Below are 22,970 nucleotides of genomic sequence, written 5' to 3'. Positions count from 1 at the left end.
TTTAAAAAGTTCAAATAGGGCAGCCCCGGTGGCTCAGCCCTTTAGCACCGCCTTTGGCCAAGGGCGTGATCCTGGAGATTCGGGATCAAGTCCCACGTTGGACTCCCTGCATGGAGTCTGCTTCTCCCTCTGCCTGTGTCTCTGTGCCTCTCATGAATAAATAAATAAAATCTTTTAAAAATAAAAAAATAAAAAGTTCAAACAAAACTGGGAGTAGATAGCCCTTCCAGGGCTTATTAAAAGGGAGCGCCATCAAGCTATCTTATCCCCAAGTCATCACATTACCCCTTGCCCGTCTATAAAAGAGAAGACAGGCTGATAGGTGATTGGAAAAGAGTTATTTTTATTACAGGCTCAACTGCCCTAAATTAAAACATTCTTTTTTAAAAAAAAAAAAAAGCACTTGGCATTGCATGCAGCCTTTCACCCTGCAGCCAAGTAAAACAGGCACCAAAAGAGAATCACTCAAAGACTGGGGGTGCCAAGAACAAACCATCTTTTTCCAGTGGATAGGCAGGAGACCAAATGATGTGCCATATGCCTCTCAATCTTGGAAAAGGGCCGTTTGGAGGTGAGAAGGCAGAGACTATATTCCCACCATTTGAAGAGCCATAATGTTCAAGTTTGGTTTCCTCTACCTAACAGGGCTGCCTTCTGAATGAGCAGACCCCAGCAGTGAAAATAATCTGTGGCTGGAGCTAAGCAGGAAAACAGAGAGGTTCAGCAAAAGTAGATCCCTTGGGGCACTTGGGTGGCTCAGTCCGTTAAGTGTCTACCCTTGGCTCAGGTCATGATCCTGGTCCTGGGATCGAGCTCTGCATGGGGCTCCCTGCTCAGCAGGGAGTCTGCTTCTCCCTCTGCCCCTCACCTACTTGTACACTCTCTCTCTTTTGCTTTCTCTTTTGAATAAATAAAATCTTAAAAAAAAAAAATCATCCGGCCAATTAGAAAAGTTTTTTTTTTTTTTTAACATCTTTGGGAGCAGATACTATTGGATTTCCAATGTCCAAGACTGCCCTTGCGCTTTACCATGTTGCCTCAATTCCCAATCAGTACTCCCTGTGTTCCACGAATGTACTAAATTGTTCTCATTGCCTCGTCTTTCTCCAAAACAAGAAAGGTGTATTAAAACTACTTCAAGAAAATATTTTCTTTAGGACAAATGGACTAAAATTAAAAAAAAAAAATGTTTAAGATTGGGGTTAAGCTCCGTCAGTCTCCTTCTTGAAGGCAAATCAGTCTAATCCCTTAGCAAACAGTCAGCTTTTAACAAATTATGTAGGGATTCCATGCTGGACGGAGACTGTCAGTGAATTCCAGATTTATCATGTAACCATTTATGACTAGAACGGGTGACCCTAAGCCATGCCAGTATGGCAGGATGCAGCAACTGGCAGGTCCAGATGTCTGGACCTCCCAGGAGAAACTCCAGCAACCAGAGACCCAGGGAGAGAATCAGGGCTGCCTCCTACTCACCACGGGCATACCATTCTCCTTCTTGCGCCATATCCACTCTGGGTGCGGGTAGCCAACTGACTTGCAATACATCATGGCATCTTGCCCTTCATTCTTGTTCTCGCTCCGTTTGTGGCCAGTAATGTCAGGAGCAGCTGTAAGAGAGAGTGTTGAACAGTTACCACAAGAGCCGACTCTGAATAGGATACAAAGGTCCCACCTACTGACTCAGAGCTCTGCTTCTAATACAGCCAGTCTCTAGGCCTATCCTCATAAAAATCTTTGACAACATGCACTTCAGGTCAGAACTGAGCAATGGAACCAATCTATTCTCTACCTCCCACCCAACAAAGCAGCCCAAGCAGATACCAGGATTACCATTATGTGAAGTTGTACTAACAATGTAGGTGGGTTCTCTAACCTCCTGGAAGAGGGGACACAGGCTCAACTGCCCTAAATTAAAACATTCTTAAAAAAAAAAAAAAAGGCAAAAAAAGCACACAGAAGTTATTATCATCTCCTTTTCCAGTCATAGGTTTTTGGTTTTTTTCAAACTGCAGTAATAGCAATTATGGATTCTATCAAATGTCCTATATTCCTTTAAGGAAATGGGAGAACCCTAAAATCAAACACCTAAAATCAAGTCCCATTGCAAGGTATGTAAAAACAATTAATGCATGGAGAAGCTATCTGATGCGCATCAATGAGCAAGGTTCTTCTGGGAAAGAGGTAATCCAGCAAACTGGTCTTCAGAAGGGGTAAGAAAGGAATAAAGAGGAAATTCAACCAGTGTCCTAAGAGATTTTATTAACAGTTTAAGAATCTGACCTGTACACCTGATTTGCAGTAATCTCAATAAACCCAATCTTGGGGGAATTTCTAGATATGCTAGACGTTGCTGGTCTTCTCTGCGTTACAGGATCACTTATGAAGAAATAGCACCTGTGGTTTAAAAATTAGGTAAGTTTCAAGGATCTAAGAAATCAGAGATGGAGACTAATTCTTTGAATTTAGTCTCCTTTGATCCTAATGATACTTTCCACCATACTCCTCACTGGTTATAGTAATGTGAAAGCAGTACAACGCAGAGTAGGCCAGATGTCACTTTCTTGGCCAAGACAGGAAAGAGACTCAAGAAGCCTGGTCCAGATTCTAGTTTTGCTTGTTCTTTAATCGTTCCATGCTTCGGTTCTACAGCCATTACCAAATGAAGGTAATTCTGGCTCCTGTCTACATCCAGTGCCCTTGGATAGGGAAGTTTTAAAACATTTCATCTTGAGACCACAGAAGCCTGTACAATAGAGTATTGTATCATGGGCTTACTCCATGTTCCCCCTCTAAAAGCCTGGTTTTTCTTGGCTTAAAAAATGATCCAAAGTTCTGCTGCTTTCAGACTATGCCTCCCTACCCACCTCCAGAGGCACCCGGACAGAAATGGAGGTCCCAAGCTTTCTTTATAACCACTGCCTACCCAAATGACGCCTGCTCAGTACTATTCAGTGTGAAGGGTTTTCAAAAGAGGATGTTATACAGGAAATGTCTTTTTTTTTTTTTCCAGGCAAACTTCCTCACTGCAGAAGGGAGTAGGCCAGCTGGCTCAATATTATTCCTACCACACCCGATTTCTCCCAAAGCCACTTGGTCACTGCTCAGACCTACTGTTCCACCACCTGCTCCCCCCTCCTCAGAGCTTTCTTCACGCAATAAATAGTAAAGACCATCTTAAGTATTCCAAGGAGCAAGCTCCATGGCAATCCACTAACTAAAACACCATCACGGGAAGACTTAACAAGCAGAGGAGTTACCACATTTTGCTTCAAGTTGTGTTTCATGCATCTGACAAACATTTGTTGAGCACCTACCACATGCCAGATACATCACAGAGTGGTGGGGGGAAGGTCTTTCTGTTGAGGTGGATTTTAGCACAGTCATGAAGAAAATAAGGGAGTAGCACACTCCTATATATGTGGGAAGAATACTCCAAATAAAAGACAAAAAAGCCGTGAGGCAGAGCTGTGCTTATTATGGACAAGGAACAGCATGGAGGAGTTTGGCTGAAACTCAGTAAGCAAGGCAAAGATGGTAGGAGAGGAGATTAGAGTGAACAGAGGAGCCCAGATTGAAGAGGACTCTGTAGGCCACTGCAGTGACTTTGGCATTTACTCTTGAGTCAGCTAGGAAGCCACTGGTAAGTGCCAAGAAAAGGTAGGAAATGATCTACTTGTTTAACAGCCTCCCTCTGGCTACTAGGTAGACAGTTGTGTAGAGAGACAACAGTGGAAGAAAGACCATTTAGGAAGCTGTTCATATAGGCAAGGGAGAAGGTGGTTTGGATGAGGGCAGTGGCAGTAAAGTGAGGAGATTCTGATATATTTTATAGGCTGAGTTAATGTATTTGTTAATGGACTGGATGTGGGATGCAAGAGAAAAAGAGTCAGGGATGACTCCAAGGTTTCTGGCTTGAATAATTCTAAGAATGGAGTTGCCAGTTACTAAGATAAGAATTACAGAAGAATCAGGGTGGGGTTTTTTTGTTGCCTTGTTTTTATTTTGTTTTGTTTAGGGATGGAACAATGGTGGTAGTAAAAACCAGGAGTTCAAAGTTTAGGACATGTTAAGCTTAAGATACTTAACATTCAAGTAGACAGCTGAATATCCAGACTGGAGCTGAGGGGAGTCGTCTAAGGTAGAGATATAAATTTTAGGAATCAGCATGTGTGTGACATATTTTTCCATTTTCATTCTCCTTTGTCCCATAGAGAATACCCACTCTGGCCCAGTTATCTAACTAATTCCAATAATACTGTGAATTTAGTATCATCAGCTTTTACCTTGGGGACTCATCCCAAGATTGCACGTTAGAATGACCTAGACGGCTAAAAGTTGGGTTGGCTTATGGTGCCACGGCCTCTAAGAAGTCGCTATTCTGAAAGGATGCAGACGAGAAGGCCAAGACTGAGGAGAGGGATGGGAATGGTTTCACTCCTACCCAGGTGTTTAGGAGTGAAGACTTTTTCATTCATCTACTTTGGTGTTCTCCAGAGGCTTCTATTTTCAGATGTGAACATGGCCTTATAGGCTACTATGCACAGAGACAAGGAACTTAGCTACCCTCATCACACTTTGTTGACTATATTTACAGCGTAACCTATGGGAAAGGGTCTTCAATGGTTAGATCTATTGCTGCTTTCTTCTTACTTAGTAAAGAATACTGAGTGAAGTCCTGATTATTCACCCTTGGGATGGTAGAAGCATCACTAGCTTTGTGGGCAGAGAGAAAATTCACCCCCAGTCACATCACTCTATTGCTATAGAGAGATTATTACAACTATTACTTTAGCCTCTGAGTCAATGAAAATATTTTACACTTCTATCATTTATGGTAGCTGCTCAATCAGAAAGCCTGTTCCTCGGATGGTAGCCACACTTGTGGTAAACATCACATGATACATATACTTGTCAAATGACAAAACTGTATACCTGAAACTAATATAATACTGTGTGTCAACTATGCTCAAATAGTGAAGGATAAAAAAAAAAAAAGAAAGAAAGAAAGCCTGTTCCTGTTCCACCAGCTGGGTAGGACAGTGAACCCACAGCAAGAAAGGTCACCAGGCTCTCAGAGCACATGTTAGTACTGGTAGGGAAGCAAGCGGGGGACCTTAGGGCTCAGAGTCCACTCGTGGTGGTTTTTAAACAGTCTCCAAATCCGGTGATACTCTTCCCTTCATGAAGTGAAACATAATTGTTCCTTCCCCTTGAGTGTGGCCTAGTGATGGGATTCTAATAAATGAAATAAAGCAGAAGAACGTATGTGGCTTTGGACTGTTGACGAAAGATGGTGTGGCTTTTTCCTTGCTCTCTCTCTCTGATCACACCTTCTGGAGAAGGTTAGCTATCATACTAGGAGCACATTCCAACAGCCTATGGAAAAGGCCCACGCAGTGAGGAAGTGAGGCCTTCCGCCCACAGCAGTCATGTGAGGCAGCCATCGAGGAAATAGATCCTCCAGATCCCATCGAGCTTTCAGAAGATCCCGAGCCACCCCACAAATTGGCTCCCTATTCCTGACCCACAGAACCAACGAGGTAGTGTTTCTTGTTTTAAACCACTAAGTCTGGGGGTAATTTAACCACCCAATGAAGAAGATATAACTCTATTTACATAGAATGAAAAACTCAAGTTCTGTACCAGTCTTGCACATAATTGGAACTCAAGGTCAAAAACAAATATTTAAATTGAGCTATTAGTCTCAGGGAAAGGCAAGGCGAGGCTTAGACTCTGGTATTATGAGTTCTCAGAAATCAAAGAGATACTGATTAACATATTCTATGTTTGCTGATATAAACAGGACTTCTGGAACTCTAATTAAACGTTTAATCAGGTCAGATACTGACAAATTTTGATTAATGGCCTATTTATGTTGATTAAATGCCTCACCTTCTATGGGCTTGCCATTTAACGAGAAACTGCTTGACCAGGGTCAGCTGGTCTGAAGATAGGTCTGAGGCATCTGACAGAGCCAAATACTCCTCACTTCCCCTTACCCATTCAGGGAGGCACAGAGGATAACAGAGACCTTTAAAAGAGATCACAGATCCACTCGGGAAATTAACTTGCTCTCTGGCCTTGTTAGCCACATGCTCTAATATTAGACATAAGCTAATGGATAGCCTTCCAATATCCCGATGAATGGCAACACAGGGGTTCCAAGAGAGTCTTAGTTAATCACCCAACAACATCTGACCCAATTTCATTATCTGGGCCCATGGCTGAGGACTAACACGTGTTCCTCAGTACCCTCTGTTGCCTGCCAAGCCTACACTTACAGCAAAGCATCCAGCTTCTCTGTCACACTGGTGGCTGTAGAAAGTGTCCACTACTCCATTAGGCAATGGAGACATGTTCAGCTGAAGCTGACATTAAACAAAGTTAAACACAACAGAGATAAGAACGGGGTCATGGTATGGGGTTTCTTACTTGGACAGCTTATTTGGAGCTTACTTTTCAAAGCACATTCATAACCGCAAAACTCATTTTCCAAAGAAACTCCATCCTTAAAGGTGGCAATGGGCAGGCTCTTTCTAAGTAAGCATACTGATTCCATATCATGGTCTCATTGCTTCTTTTATGCAACCTATCAAATCCCAGAGACACATCATCTTTGCTGTAGGCAAACTTAGAGGCTTGGCTGAAGGCAGAGAGTGTTAAGATTTACTATTAAGCCAAGGGCTAAGCCCAAGAAGCAATATGAGACTGGTCAAAATGGAAGCAAGAAGGATGTTGACTTGTGACTCAATAAGCCTTCTCCACAAAGAGAAGTTTCATCATCGGTTGTGAAGACTAGAGCAGTCTGGGACTTGTGCTGCCTTCTGTAACTAAGGCTCTTCCCTTTCCAGCAGGTGAGAGCATTGAGTGGATGGCAAGTAAAGTCTCCTCTAAGACAGTGATTCTAACCTTGGCTGTACACTATAATCCCCCCGGGTGCTCTTCATAAGCCTGAAGTCCAGGCCACATTGCCTACACATTAAATCAAGTTTGAGAACCACTGCTCTCATACCTTTCCTGGCATGAGATTTGAGATTAGGGGAGCAATAAGGAGGAACTATCCCTTAAGATAGGGAGAGGAGTGAGTGGAGGTATTAGGGAACTGATGTGACATTCCCAAAGTTGAGAAGTTGACAGAGCCACTACCACAAGGAAAAGAAGCTTAGAGGTCATTTCCTTCAATAACCCAACCTCTCCTTTGTGTCCATATAAGGGAACCAGAGACTACTGGAGCCTTACAGAAACTCTAAGGCCATCTATCTTATATTGCTTCATCACACTTGTGGAAGCTGAGGCCTGAGGAAAGACAGAGAATAGCTAGAGCCATAGCAAATTTCATGGCAGGGCAGGATTAGAACCCATTTCTTCTCTTAGTCCAAGGCTTTCCTGCTGTTATATGCTGAACACAGCAACATGGCTTAATGCTTAGCAGCACAGGCTCTGGCATGAGAGTGCCTGGGTGAGAACCCCTGTTCTACTGGTTATCTGTCACACTGGGCCACTCATCTTATTCCCTTGAGCCTCCATGTTCTCCCCTGGAAAGTGGAAATAATAATGGTATCTTCATCCAAGTTGTGAAGACTATAGGGGAGGACAAGAATAGTAATGCATCTAGCACAGTGCCTGGCATACAGTTAATATGCAATGTTAGTCATTCTTCTCAACAAAGGTCAGGGTGGCACTCTGAAGAGAGGAAAAGAAAGAATACGTATGGTTATTTGGGCTGAGGTTGATGCTCAAAATGTTCTAGCAGCTTCAAAGTATTATTATTTTTATTTCAAAGACTTCTCAAGTATGGGCAATTCTGAGTCAGAACCAGCTTTGACATAAGCTCTGACCTCAAGGCTGTCAGTACCTCTAAGCATCCTTGCCTATCAAACTAGCTACCTATCAAATAAATAACCATGAAAATGCTCTACATGCTGAAAATGCTGTACAAATGAGAGATGTGCATTATTACTCTTCATGATATTGTCATCACCATACAGTCCATGTCAGCTAGTTTGAACTTTAATATATCACTTGTAAGGCTACACAAGAGAGTAGTAAACAGGGATGCAGGACAAGGTGACTTACAGAAATCCTAACATTTAGTCATAACGTTAAAATACAAAGAAAGCTGAGAGTATGGAGGGAAAAACATAGATAGATGATAAAACCATGATAAGCCTTAGCTCTTACCAGAGTCCCCCAAAGACTGAAACTCACTTGAAATGCCCAGTGAGCAGGGAGACATAATGTTGAGCCTAATAAAACAAGTAAGACTCTCAACCCAGACCTTCCTAGGGCAGGGATGTACCTTTAACAAGAGGCAGTGGCATATCTGTTGCAAAGGATTTTGTGGCCACCAAAATCCTTTTCTAAAAACAAAATAAAATTCAAATTCTTGTTTCTTGGATTAATCAAAATAATTGAGTGATGAGGACAGGGTGAGAGTCATGAAGGGGATTTCTCTTTTTGTAAATTACATGGACATTTTTAATGTGCTTTGTTACAAGCACATTTTTCTTTTTAAAATTTTAGAAAAAGAAAAGGGAAGAGAGAGGGAGTAAGAGTTAGAAAGGTTAAATAATCACAGGAATAGAAAAGTCAACACTTATTCATTCACGAATACTCTATAACAGGCTGTGCAGTCTCTAGAAGACACAACCCCTGAAGAGTCAAAAAGCTGGGGAAACGATGCCTCCCCCCAGTTATCTAAGAGGATCCCCAGACAGGCTGGGCTATGGGGCAGAGGTCCCACTAAGGTCTAGTCATTGCGGTTTCCTCTCCTCTGGCCAGCCCTGCTCTTTCACCCCCAGCATCTGCTCAGGTCACCTGCCAGATACCTAAGAAATGTAATCCTAAACAGTATCTTCCTGTTTACACTGTGCCACATTCTTGGCCTTTAAAAAAAAGTAAAAGAAAAAAAAACAAACCGTACTTAATATGCAAGGCCATCCCTACTACATGTAGACATTACCATTCTCAAAACCTCTTTCTTGACAGGGATCTACAGGCTAGGATAGAAAAACACTGCCACTTCAGGTCTGTTCCTGAACAGGTGCCCCTCCCTATCACTCCTTCAGCCTTCTTTTCTCTTCACCATAAGTAACTCAGAGCGTGGTGATCTGCTATACAGTGCCCAGTTCTGGTCTCGTCTAAGCCCTTCACTCCTCACAGTGCTAAGTTCAAACAACACCCCAGGACGAGGTGCTGAACTGCAATAAAAGCCGAACGGGGGGGCGGGGGGGGGGGAAGAACTGAGGGCTGCAGAACAGGTGCTAAAGAAATCTATCTGTATGGTGTAAATTATACTGCCCTGAAATGCCAATTTAGTTAAGCCACAAAGGAAGAATCTGAGAGACTCCTTTCAGTAGAGGTCACTTAAGTTTCTTGAATCTCTCTCAAGTACAACTATCTCTTTACCTGTATTAATCAGATTCTTAAAATCATTATAGCTATAAAAAGATATCTTTTACCCCACCATAGAGGCAACTGAAGAAATAAAACCAGAGTTTATATGAAAATGCTTTGGGAAGCAATGCCTCCCCTACGCCTCTTATCCCCTTCTCTCTCAATGCAGGGCAGTTTGCAACCCCAACCACCTAGCTTAGAATATGATCCTGGGACTACGGCAAATCTTTTTAAAGTTAAACAGAAAAAGTCAAATGTTCAGTCTTTACAGCCTAAATTAATAATCACCTAAAAGTTCAGCTGTTATTCCTTGTGAATTTTGAGAGGCTAATGTATCTGTCCAAGCTAATCACAGAATATGCTTTAGGAATTCTACAAAAGAGAATTCTCTTAGGGTCTAACTCCTTTAAAATCAGGATATCACCTCCCACCCCAATCTTCCTCACAGAGCTGCTGGGCAGTAAAATCCAATAGTGCAGCACACAATCATGCCGATAAATCAGAAGCATGGAAGTTTTAACTTCCTTTGAAAACTCTCTGCCTGCAGCCTCCTATTCTCTCCAGCTCCAGACCACGACCTTCTACCTGCTGAAGGGAAAGTGGGGAAAGTGAGGAAAGATGCCTCGGAGGCCACTTTAGTAGCCAACCCAATGAGAAACCACCTCTGTCTCCGCTCCTGAAAGTGCTGCTAGAAATTATTAGAGCCAAATCAGCATGATCACAGTGAAGCCGGGACTTGCAACTGCATGTAATCACCCTTAGGCTTGGGGAGGACAGTTAACTACACACACCTTTTCCCCTCCCTCACCCATCCTGTTACCTCCACGCTTGGGACTTTGTGCCAAAGGCTCAGCCTGGAATGCTGCACAGCCACCAGTACCTCATGGAGGAGGAAAACAACTCCCCACATAGCCCGGCTCACCCAGGCAAGGACAGGCACTTGACTGGCTTATAGAAAAGGCCTTCTCATACCTTCATCATCGTGTTGAACAAATCGGTCATCCGTCAAAAACAGAGATAAACTCAGACCTCTCCAAGAAAAGCCCTGAATTAATCAAATCCCAGGTTGTCTGGCCTACGTGGACTGTAACCATACCAGTGTGACTCAACCCCTTCAGGCATTTAGAATTCAGTCTGGCAGCTAGAGGAGAAATACTGGCTGTCCTTACACTGACTTACAAGTCAGGGCTGTGTCAGCAAGACACTACTTTCATTTAATAACAGCATATAATTGAAACTTAGAATCTAAGCCTTTCTTTAAACTTCTAGTCTTCTAATTACTATTATTATTTTTTAAGATTTTATTTTATTTATCCATGAGAGACACACAGAGAGAGAGAGGGGCAGAGACACAGGCAGAGGGAGAAGCAGGCTCCATGCAGGGAGCCCGACGCGGGACACGATCCTGGGTCTCCAGGACTAGGCCCTAGGCTGAAGGAGGCGCCAAACCGCTAAGCCACCTGGGCTGCCCAAGTCTTCTAATTATTTTAAGACATATCTGAATACCTATTATAGGACCTTCCCATTTCCTAAATTTATCCTTCCAGCTGCTAAGTATCACCTGTAGATTTAAAGAAGTCTGTATCCTTCCTAAGCAAAATTCAGACTAAAAAAAAAAAAACAAAAAACAAAACAAAAAAAAAAAAAAAAACACCAAAATCCCCAAACCCCCCATTTCTTCAGTCTGTCCTCAAACAAGAGCCCTGCCTGCCTCTGGACATTTTATAAAATGGAAAAACATGGGCCTGAGAGTCAAGACATGAGTTCTAACGCTAGTTCTGTCTCAAACCACTCTGTGACCCAGAGTTCATGGCTGCACTTTTCTGGGTCTCAGCTGCTTCTCTGAAGTAACACAGGAAAGCTGGATTCACGATGTGAGGTAGCTCCAACTCTTCCAAGTTCACTTGTCCCTTCTCTTTCAGTTCTCCTAGAGTTCCCTTCCTTTCTGGGAACTTTCAGCTACATATTTAAGATGCAGCTGCATCTTTAAGATGCCATGCACCCAGTTTCTATTAAAATTCCAATGAATCATCCACAGATAGTTTATGTTCATCCCACACATTGTATTTTTCCAGATTCTGCTGGCCCATTGGAGAGATCTATGTATAATATTTGTAAGGCACTATTTGTTCTAAGAGATTTACATAGGTTGAATGATATGAAGCTGCCAACATTCAAACATTTTTACCATACAGAAACAGCAATTTCATATGATTCAAATTACCACATTAACTTACTTATTCCTCCTTACAATACCCATGAGGTTGGTTTTACAAATGAGGAAATGGGAGCACAAAGAAGTTAAGAACTTGCCACAGTCACAGAGCTAAGAGATAACAGGGTTTGGATTTAAACCTGGGCAGCTAAGCTCCTGAGCCTGTGGTCCTACCATAATGTTTTATTGCCTCCCGTACTGGGAACAAGAACAGCTTGAAGAATGTGAGTCCAGACCAAAGTAGTGTCTCAGAAGGAGAGTGAGAGGCTCACACTGCAGCCTCTGTTGGGTTGTACCTTTCACTTCAATGGTGGCATTTGCTTTAGGAGCACTGACAAAGTGATATACACAGTGGTATTCGCCTGAATCCTCAGCTCTCGGCTTATTGATCCTGCAGAGATGAGAAAAAAAATGAAGTGAGGAAGCTGGGAACAAATATACAACAAAATATACAACAAAATAAGAATCAAAAGGGCAACCAGGGACCTTGCTCTCCAAACCGTGTCCCTGAATGCAACTCACCTCCTCCTAACTGAAAGCAAAAACCTCCCTCCACGTATTACAAAACATTAGAGCTTCACTCCTTACTGGGTGCCTGGAATACAAAGATGGAATGATACATGGTCTCTAACCTTAAACAAGTAATCAAAATAGAGGGCTGTACAAAATACTCTAGATTATATTTAGATATAGAGGATGAAGCCATCACTAAAAAAACCTTCTTGCTTACCTCATGTTTCTAGTCAAATAAGTAAGAGCAGGAAAAAAGGCAAACCGCAAACCTTCTTCTGTGCTCCCCTTTTAAAGACCCTGTTTTGGTAGTTTTGTTCTTCCCACACAGTATTTCGGTACCATGCCTTTTAATCTCACTCACAGGATCCAAGGGATAGTGGGCGGAACAAATCTCTGTAATCAGAGCACCAGCCACAGAGATGCAGCTAAACTTTTAAGACACTTAAGTACAGCTAGAACGCCTAAGGTCCTGCATGATCTCCTTCCTATGATCATCTCAGCCACTTCCTAATCCTGCTGGGCTCTTTTCAGTTTTTCAATGTGCCCTGCTTGTTCCTTCCTCAAAACCTAGACACAAGATGTTTCTTTACAGAGAATGCTCTTCCCATCACTCTTAGCCTAATCTAACTCCTTCTGCATTGGTCTTGGCTCACATCATTTCTTCCTACCCTCAATCAAAGTGACATCTCTCTGACATTCTTGCTCATACTACAGTGTAATTCTTCACACACATGCATCAAAACATATAATTATATATTTATGTGATTGCTTGATGAATGTCCAGTTTCCCAAAAGACCAAGTTCTATGTGGACAGACACTGGGCATAGAATTGCTGCATAATTCTATACCCAGTGCACATGGCCTGGCCTGAAATATAGCAGGGGGAATGAATAAATAAATGAGCAAATGACTGAATGAATGTAAACTCAGAGTGAACAGCTGTGCAGAGATCCTGATCAAGTTAAGCAGAGTGACAAGAAGGACTATAGGACATGTGCACGGCTAGAACAGCACTTCCTCTGAATTCCACAGGGTGATCCTAAACAAGCTTTCTTGCCCCTGACAAGGAGCTTCACACCAGCTCAGTACACTAGGGCTTTATACACATACCCCAAAACTTACATAGAAAGGCTGGTGTCTAATTACTGAAGAGAAATCTACATCAGAAGATGATCATCATACAGCTCCTGCTCTTTTGGCTCAGTGGTAAAATGTGGTACTTGTGATGGTCAAATCTACATTGTACTAATGTCTGAGAAAAACCCCAAGCCTTAACCACTGACTGGCTCAATATATTTATCCATCTTACTGTTCATCCCAAAAGATCATGGATGAGGAGAGACAATATATCCCTAGGACTACCTCGGCATACCCGCGGCAGCATAACATTCTTAGAGGAACAGCCAAGAGTCTTCTAAATTTGATACAAGGGGCTCTTCTTAAATCAATATGCTCCCAATAGGGAAAACAGACACAAGTCAGCTGCTCTTAGCAAATGTTCCAGAGTTTGGAGGAAGAGCAGCAGCTGTATCTTCAGAGCTCAGACTAACTTAACTCTAAGATCCTTGAAAAGACTTGGAAAGAGGGATCCCTGGGTGGCGCAGCAGTTTGGCGCCTGCCTTTGGCCCAGGGCGTGATCCTGGAGACCCGGGATCAAGTCCCACGTCGGGCTCCCGGTGCATGGAGCCTGCTTCTCCCTCCGCCTGTGTCTCTGCCTCTCTCTCTGTATGACTATCGTAAATAAATAAATTAATTTAAAAAATTAAAAAAAAAAAAAGACTTGGAAAGATGACTCCCAAGCTTGAGCCCATGCCTGTGGGTTCAAAATCTCCCCTACATCATTCCCTTCAACTAGCTACTGGGAAACAACTGAAGCAAATGGAAAACCACCCCAATAGCCAAGCAGGTGCAGGGTCTCTCAGACTGGTCCATAGATCACTTAATAGGTGGCCCAAGGGACTCATCAGCCATTACTTCACAAAATGTGGGAGAACACAGATTCCCTGAAAAACTCTGACAATGCAGGACACCTCTGGAGAGCTGCAAATAAGCTGACCAAACAAAGAAAGAAGAAGAAGAGGAGGAGGACGAGGAGGAGGAGGAAGCATTTTATAAAGTCAAACTCGAATTTATAAAGCTACAGTTCAAAGCCATGTGGGTGACATAGTACAAGACCTCAGTGAAACAAAATTGGATGTCTGGTACCTTGAAAGAGTTATTATAAAAATACAAACTTGTAAAACTAACAAATAGACCAAGAACATATGCCTTTCATCCTACCCAACAGTTCTATGTGATTAAGCTTTTCCAAACTATGAGAATATGTCTGAGGCTATATTTCCAAGTTAATATCAAAAGAAACTACAGTGGAGATAGATTAAACTTGCCACTAAAATGGTATGTTAAAGCAGGAAGAAAAAGGAAAAAAAAAACAACCCAAAAACCTAGATTCTAAAAAGTCAGGAGACAGAGAACCTAGCCTTGCTTCTGAAATTTACTAGATAGACTATTTGGCTCTTTGAGTTTTAGTTTCCTTACTTGAAAAAAAACAGGATCCTGATTGTGGGTCAATTAAATAAGAGATATGAAAAGATCTCAATTTTGCAAAATACTGCAGAAGGTCCTTGCTACTACCAGGCATGCAGATTTTCCTGGTCTTATTACTCCAGTGCACTCTTTCTTTGTACGGACTCAACCTGACAAACAGAATCAGCCAATCCTTTTCCAGATTAGTTTTCAACCACAAACTATTCTGAAAGGTGAGGTGCCATGTGTTCTAGGTATTCCAAAAAAGCACCAAATCTTTGGGGGCCAGGTTAACTTCAGCCGGCAAATATTCCCCTTTCATCAAATGATTTTTCCAGGTTACCATCCTTAATCCAGACCACTAAAGGGCCCTGTATCCACTGGTCTTGATCAGGTTATGGTCCTATTAATTACTCTCAAGAGGTAACTCAGACATCTATCCAGGAGAAAGATCATTTAGGGTGCTCTTGCTCTAAGAGTCCTAAGGCAGATTTCATTCTGATTCCTTAAGCCCCTGGATTAAGTCAAAAGACCTGCATTCTAATTGTGACTTTCCTACTGACTAGCATGGTTACCCTAAGCAAATCACTCTCAATGCCTTCTGTTTCTCTATTATCATAGTGAGGGGAACATTTATGACTCTCAAATCTGGCTATTCATTAGAATGCTTTGGAAATCTTTCAAAGATTCCTGGGCCTCACCCCAGATATACTGGATTAGACTCTCTGGAGAAAGACCATATATATCTTCTGTGTCTCCTTCATAACATAGCTGTGGATTATGAATGTCCACAGTAAGCTCAGCAATGCTCCCTTCCACCTTCCCAGGAACTGCTAGCCCCTCTCACCTGTATTCCATGTTGCTGGCATTCTTGCGAGTGGCGGTCAGTTCTACCCCATTCTTTGTCCAGTAGCTGTATGTAAGGGTATGAGAACTGGAGGTGAGGTTACACTGCAGGGTGACGGGGAGAACAGGGCTGTCTCGAAGAATGATCTCTTCACTGGTGACAATCCTTGGCTCTGTAATAAGAGTGCACAGTGATAGGGAGCCATAGCCTTCCATTCTTTGTAGCCCTGGCCTGAGAATCAGATGGGGTAGGATGGGGAGACTAGAAAAGAGGGAGGGCAGACAGGACCACCACATGAGGAATTTCACTTTACCACTTTAGAGGAAGTCAAGAAAGGAAAAAACAATGATTATAAGCAAATGACCACTAGCGCAGACAACAGCCTGAAGACCAGTTGGCCTAGACGTGAAAAGAATGGGAGTATTACGGGTACTTGTACTGGCAACAATCCACTTATACTTTTGAACACCACCGTTTTATGATTTAAGAACGACCAACCAATTCAGCTTCAATTAGTAAACCAGGCTCCACCTTGCAGTTCTGAAGACAAAAGCAGTATCATTTGTATATAACTAATAAACTCCCTGTGGAGTCACTAGGCCCTGGAACAGTAATAGCTATAATTAGATAATACATGTATGGCTTTTCCCACATTTAATTCTGATAAACCTATGGCAAACCAGCCATGGCCATTAATTATGTAGAAAGAAACAGTGTAGATCCTGAAAGCAAATTTCCTGCCAGAAGTCTATTGCATTTTCCAAATTTTGCCAAGGGAAAATTCTTAAGGAACCATCAACAGTTCTTCTCTCCAGCCCGTATTTATTCCCAAAGCTTTTTCAGAATTGTTATTTAAAACACATTCCATTGTGCAGATAACATAGAGTGTGATATGTGCTGGTATCGTGGGCTCCTAGCATTTTTAGAGCTAAAAGGTCCTTAGAGTTCACTGAATCCCACTCTTTAAGAGCTAGAAACAGAAAATGACTTGTGCAAGGCCATAGTTATTGTTAGTGTCAACACTGGGCCTAGAACACACATCTGACTAAATTCTCTATCTCTGCCTCCCTCCCCCAGCTCCATACCCCCAACACACACACTTTCTACCCTATAGCAATTTATATACTTCATCTTCTGATTCTCTCCTGGGCTTAGATAACCTGGGGTCATTAGTTTAAAATCTATAAAAATAACCTCAAATATTAGAACACACTGAGCAGAAATGTTTTAAGGCACACTATCATTCCTAGAAGGTTCATACTTTAAAGCCTTTTGAATTCCATCACTATATTAAAGTCAAGATGTCTATTTGTTGTCTTGTTGTTCCTCTATCTAATCTTCTCCTAAGCTTAGCTGCTATTCTACTTTTGGTCAGACATTTTCAGGTGAATTCTAAACTTTTCCCATCCACATTAGAGGTATTTCCTCTTTTGTTCTTTTTCCAATTGTTTCTCAGAAATCTTGATTAACTTCTCATTTCCCTGCACCTGACAACTCGGTAGCAGCAACCTGACACCATTTTATGCAGTACAGTGCTGACTCTTAACTCTTGAGTATAGAACTCACTCCCTCCACTGGAACTAATAAGCTTTGTTCCCTGTGCAGGGAGGGGGATGGAATGGAAAAGTCATGGGACACTTGAAGAATATAATGCCCAAGGACCTCTTAATCAATGCAACATTTCTGACTACGGAGCTCATATCAAAGAAAACTGTGACAAATAAAGCAAATCCTTAAGTCTGTTCAATTAAATGGGTTCTCACTATTTTCCAACTCTGGCAAAGGGATAGTGGTTATCTTCCATTCAGCACTGGTCCTTACTGGTAACATCAAACAGGGTCTCTATGTACAGATAATGGAGGCATAGCAGCCACTAAGACAGAAGCAGATGCATGTAAACACGTTAGCGCAGTGGTGTCCCATGGTTTCCAAAACACACTGGACAGAAGCCAAGTCCCTGGGCCTTAAGTCGAGCAGAACGGCTGCAAACCCTGCAATGGAAGGCGCACATACACCATCAGCAGAAAGCACCACAATTCCAAGAAAAATCAAAACCAAGCAAAAACAAAAGAGAGAACCAGTACTCCACAGAAATTAAAAATATAAAGGCAACATTAAAACCCAAACACACTTTTAGGTTTTTACTAAATTTTTATTATTCAATTTTATTTTCTGTCCCATTTGGGACTCTCCTTCTGGCTCTTCTTCTCAGACTGCACTGAGAAAGGGTGAACTCTGAGGATGAGGCCAAGAGCTTCCAGATGTTTCAACACAAGGAGGCCAAAGTAAATGCTACTCTTACCTGTGACGATGCAAATGCCCACTGCAGCTCAAGGAGATTAAGAAGGTGATGAGAGCAACCTGGAGACTTTCTGCCAAGAATTCTTGGAAGGCAAAGGAAAGCTCTTTTCCCCTTACGTGTTAAAGATCCAGGAGAGAGTCAGCTGGGAGCAAGTGGATAATTTAAATAGGTTTAAATATGATTCTGCAACATAGGAGGGCTGTGGGGTAGGGTAACCTCCCTCTGATGATTGCTGTATATGGAAACCAGTGCTAAACCAAAGCTCCTTGGCCAGGGTGCCACACCTGCATTTTGCACCAGGATGAAGGTGGAGCTTTTATTTCTGTGGTTTAATATTGCACGTGAAAGTCCACGAGAGATGAACAAAAATGTTTACTTGCCACTGACTCCCTATTTAGAAGTAGTGGATGGGAGATCCTTAGCCTCACCACCACGCTTGTGTAGAAGAACATGCTATGGCCAGAGAGATACCTAAAAACTGGGCATATTTCTCTTCCTGCCTTACCTTACTCAAGGAGCTTTGGGGAAAAGTACTGTCAAGAAGTCATCCTTAGAAGACTTCAACCACCTCCTGGAGGCAAATGTCCTTGGGATGCTAAGACCACAAAACAATCCAATTAGAGTGAATTCAGGATGTTTTTAAAAAGTAACAGCAGCAGCTTGGCTCTCTGAAACAGTTAACTAGGGCTGACTGATGGGGAAGTCTGGGATAAGACTTAAACTGGCCAGGATTTGGTTTAACCACATGCAGACACTTCTAAAGTAGGAAGTTTATTTCCAAGTAAACTGGGGGAATGTTACGTATTTTCAAAATGAATTGGTAGGTAAGTGCCCCCCAAAGACTCATCATCTTCTAGCCCCAAGGCATGACCTTTTAACTATGGGTCTACTTGAGTCAAGCTCCTGGACGTACAAGTACCAAATGCCCAGCCCAGTCCATGCCTACAAACTTCTGCAGATCTTTGTGGCCATTTGGGTAATTCTGGTTTTATAAGGAAAGGAGCGGGGGAGGGGGCAGGAGAAGGAAGCGTGCAAGGGAAAAACTGTTAAATAAAAGAAAATTGCTGGGTTAATATTCCCCATTTTCACATAGACAAGGTTTTCTTTTCCCCTTTCCAGAAGCAGGTTCTCTGATTGAACAGTGCCAGCTGCAGCAGCCTCTCCTCTCTCTCCCCTAAGACCTATCCTCTTCATAAGCATCTTCTAAGGTACTATAAAGAATAGACAACTAATCTGCTATATTCCACATAAGTATACAGATTCAGGGCCCATGTCCTATTATTTCCTGCATTATTATCAAACTCCTCATAAATACGTTTTTACTATTTTTACTTATTCTTTCTAAATCAATCAGTTCCTTAAGCCAGAACTGGCTATAAGTCTGAGTTCTTGAAGAGAAGGCAAAAACCCAAAGGATCTTTCCATTAAGTAGAGTATGCTCCCTCAATTAAAATCAAGTCAGATGTGGGGCTAGAACTAACTCTTCCTGGCCAGGAGCACTAGCTCTGTGGTGGCTTCTTCCTCCCTCTCCTTCCCACTACACGAGTAGCAAGACATTTTTCAGAAAAAGAGGTGGCCACAAGAGCTCCCGGGTCTAATGTCTTACTTGTACCTGCTACAACAGATGAAGAGAAGAATTCTGAACCAGCCGCTTAGGCTCTCCCTCATCACTTAGTTGGAATTTAGTTTCTTCTTTTTTCAAAATACAAGAAAAGGCCAGTATGAATGGCTTCCAAACTACTTCTGGGGTTGCCAGTCTCTGGGATAAGGAGGACTGTGCCAACAGTCAGTCATCAGAGTCAATCTGTGAACAGGAAGCAGATGCCAAATCTGACTTTGAAACAGCATAATGGGGTTTAAAAAAAAAATACTTTGCAGTTTAGTGTCACCTGGTGCCTAACAGCAAGACATACAAAGGAAATCTCGGGCTGTTGCTTTTAAGAGAACAGGAGACTGGATGGGCAGGACCAGTAAGGAGTGTACTGCTGTAGTGGAAGGCTGTTATCAGAGAAGCACATGCCACTGTTTCAGAAAAGAAAAAGAGCTGGAACTATGGAGATATCCAAGCTTACATGCCACCCAACAACCAAAACACACCACCACACTGCACCTATGGCAACATTCCCATCACAGAACAGGATGACACCAAGTCACAGTGAGGGAAGAGGCTGGGTAGACACAAACTTAAAACCATAGAGGTGAAGGCAGCTACTCAGAGAGCTTCAAACAGATCAACAGAAGAAATAAAAGTAGTTAGACTGGGGAGAGAAACAAAAATAAAAAGGCACCAGAGAATAAATCAGCAAAAGGATAGCAGGAAACCTACTACAAAATTAAAAGGGGAGGGAAAGAAACAATTCAACACTACCCTGGTATAAATGCCTGGTTTTAGGAGTGTTAAGTGTTTGTTTGAGCCCCCCCCCCCCCAGTTCTCCCTCCCCACCTCTTCCCATTGCAGATGATTTTGGACAGGCACGGATTTCCCCAAGTTCTTTGTTCCTGAGGAGAAAGACACAGAAAAGGGTCAGGGAATGAGGGAGGTAGAGAGGACGTCAAAGAAAAAAAAAGTTGCCACAGATGTTTTCATACACTACAACCAGAAGGGTTGTGGGTTTGAAAAAACGAAGACAAGGGGTGGGGTGAGCGATCATACTGGGGAAAAGGAAAAGGAAGCAGAAGGGAAGGGTCATCGGGCCACCTCTAATGACTACAGTACTACTACTGTAGGGTGCTGGACTCACTCTGAAGGACGCTTATGGTGGCCTGGGCTCGAATCCATGTTATGGAGGGGTTTTGCCTCAAGTCATTCCTCTTGGGGTCGTTGCTGGCCCTGCACTCGTAAGTCCCAGAGTCCTCCAAGGTGAGCCGGGTTATTCTCAGCACACTCACGCCGTTTGACCCGTAGGCGGTGTTTACGGTGACACGGCGCTTCCGAGCACCGTCCCACAGCTGTCTGAAAGACTCTGCCCGGTTGACTTCTGCGTACCACCACTGGATCTCTGGCGTGGGGCTCCCGACCACGTCACAGTACAGCTCAAAGGCGTCCCCAGTGAGCTTAGTTTCTGACATGGGCGACTTGACAAACCCAGCTAGAGGGAGGGGGAGCAGGAATGCAGTGACAGGCCAATCAGAAAAAAAAAGAATCAACAGGTGTTAATAGTAATTTAAAGAAAAGAAAAGAAAAAAGCAAATGAGTTGCAAAGAACAAAAAGGATTCATTTTTAAACTATAAAGAGACAGTAAATAGCATTTCATACAAGCTTTTAGAAGAAGAACCACCCTGGGAAGCTTATGAAGCAAAGGCAGGCTAATTTCAAGCTGGGGCAGCCCAGGTGCTAGCCAGGCAGAAGCAAGTCCACTGGAAAGCGTTTTAGCAATGGGCCCAGTTGGTAGGAATGAGAAAGCTTCGGGTCTCGGGGGAAGAGTCTCTTTCCTTAGAGCACAAACCATTACCTTTTCAAATTCAGGCAAGTGATGAAAGATAACCGCAAGTGGCAGGAGGTCTATATGCCAAGTCAGGATCTCTCTTTTGGATGGGTGAACACTTTGTTAGAGATGCAATGTCTTTTGTGGGCCTCAAGAAATATTAACTGACCTAATGACGCCTTCTTTTGGGAATCAAAGTCCAAACTTCAACTGAAAAGGTAGCATAATTCTTTCTCGTGCAGGATTCCATCCTGAGTTCAGGAGACTTCCTCCACATCCTGTTCTTCCCTGGGTCTATGGCAAACGAACGGCCCAGCGATCTGTGACTAAGTTAGCCTCCACTTGAATGGAGACCTTCACTCAGGCACAGGGAAACAAGACAGTCTGTACTTGAGAGTGAGAATTCCTATGGGGGTCCGCTCAGCGGTGAAACCAGCGTTAACAGCAATCCAACTCAATACCAATAGAGGGACTATGCCTTCCACAATTCCATAAGTTCATACAGCTAGAGAACTCTGCTGAAAAGTCAGTCTTAAAAATAACCATGGTACTTGACAGGCTCTGTCTACACAGTTTAGTTGCCTAGCTCCCAGAGGCCAGCTCAGAAAGAATAAGAAAGGTACAATGATGAAATAAATTCTATGGTGAAGGTTAGGCCTCAACAACATTGCCAGGCATTGCCAGGAATTAAAGTTGATGCCTACCTCCACTCGTCCATAATTTGCTTTAGGTTACACTCCCATAAGACATGGTGGCAATGGCAGAAAGAGAGTAGAAAATCCAGACTTATTTGAAGAACTTGGGAGGAGGGTCCATAATAAACTAAATCACAGTGCAAGCATACTCTCTCTCACCCATTTACTTCACCTAGGGTTCATCGGCATTTCTACCAATTCAAGCAGTGTCCCAAGGTACAGGGCAAGAAGCTAAAAGAGGTACTGAGTGGCTGGTCAATTTCTCTGGGGATCAAGCTGACCCCTCTGTGTTGGGCAGAGTGGGGCCAGGATCTAGCAACATCAGATTAAAAACATTCCAAAGGAAAGGTATAAATTATATGGAACCGTTTTCCTATAGTCCGGAAACCAAGGACATAAAGAACTGACTAAAAATGGAGGTTACCAAGTGGAAAACATTCCATTTATATCCCTAAAAGTACTTGCTTTTGGAGATAAACTTCACCCTATGGACCTCAGAACCCTAAACCTGCACGATCTCTGCAACAATGTGCTATACTTACTTAACTGGAGGTCAAGACCTCCAAAATCATACTAATCTTCCAATTCATAAAACATTCAGGATCTAAGGAGGACACGAATCCAGTAATTAATAGCCTTCAACTAAATCTTCTGCCTTGAAATGCTATTCTGAACTACCTCTTCAGATGGTATCAGTTCTTTGTAAGAAACCATCTATCAGAGGCTCCAAGAAGTCAAAAAAAAAGAAAAAAAGTCATTCTCAGATTTAGGGCAAGTTTCAGAATTTCAGAAAAAAAAAAAAAAAAAACACCAATCCCCAACAATGAAAAGCTGAGCTCATGTCCAGGTAAAGTGTTAATCAAGGAGCCATGTCTTCATCTCGCAAACTAACCACCTGCCCACCCATCACAGTCAATGCCAACTAGGACAGTAAAGGAAGCTGGTTCTGTCCATTTTACTACTGGTTTAATCACCATGGAAAATTGGTTATCGGTAAATCCCTAGGGAGCAGTAAAGAGGAGTACTGTTTTAATCATACTCCATCA

General features: G+C 42.7%; 1 protein-coding gene across 1 annotated transcript in view; it reads right to left on the bottom strand.

Annotated features, from left to right (window-relative positions):
- Positions 1 to 20,923, bottom strand: part of NPTN (neuroplastin) — a gene marked incomplete at its 5' end in the record, with an annotated part of 33,173 nt that extends 12,250 nt beyond the window's left edge. The window contains 4 exons of the mRNA XM_055319834.1: positions 1,477 to 1,610; positions 11,911 to 12,005; positions 15,502 to 15,673; positions 20,545 to 20,923. Of these exons, the coding sequence (XP_055175809.1) occupies positions 1,477 to 1,610; positions 11,911 to 12,005; positions 15,502 to 15,673; positions 20,545 to 20,923 (780 nt within the window). The remainder of the gene's footprint in view (positions 1 to 1,476; positions 1,611 to 11,910; positions 12,006 to 15,501; positions 15,674 to 20,544) is intronic.
- Between the last annotated feature and the right edge of the window lie 2,047 nt (positions 20,924 to 22,970).

Source organism: Nyctereutes procyonoides, unplaced genomic scaffold, assembly GCF_905146905.1.
Source record: "Nyctereutes procyonoides isolate TBG_1078 unplaced genomic scaffold, NYPRO_anot_genome, whole genome shotgun sequence".
NCBI classification, from domain to species: domain Eukaryota; kingdom Metazoa; phylum Chordata; class Mammalia; order Carnivora; family Canidae; genus Nyctereutes; species Nyctereutes procyonoides.
Note: the sequence above shows the minus strand (reverse complement) of the source record. Positions and strands in the feature narration are given on the sequence as shown.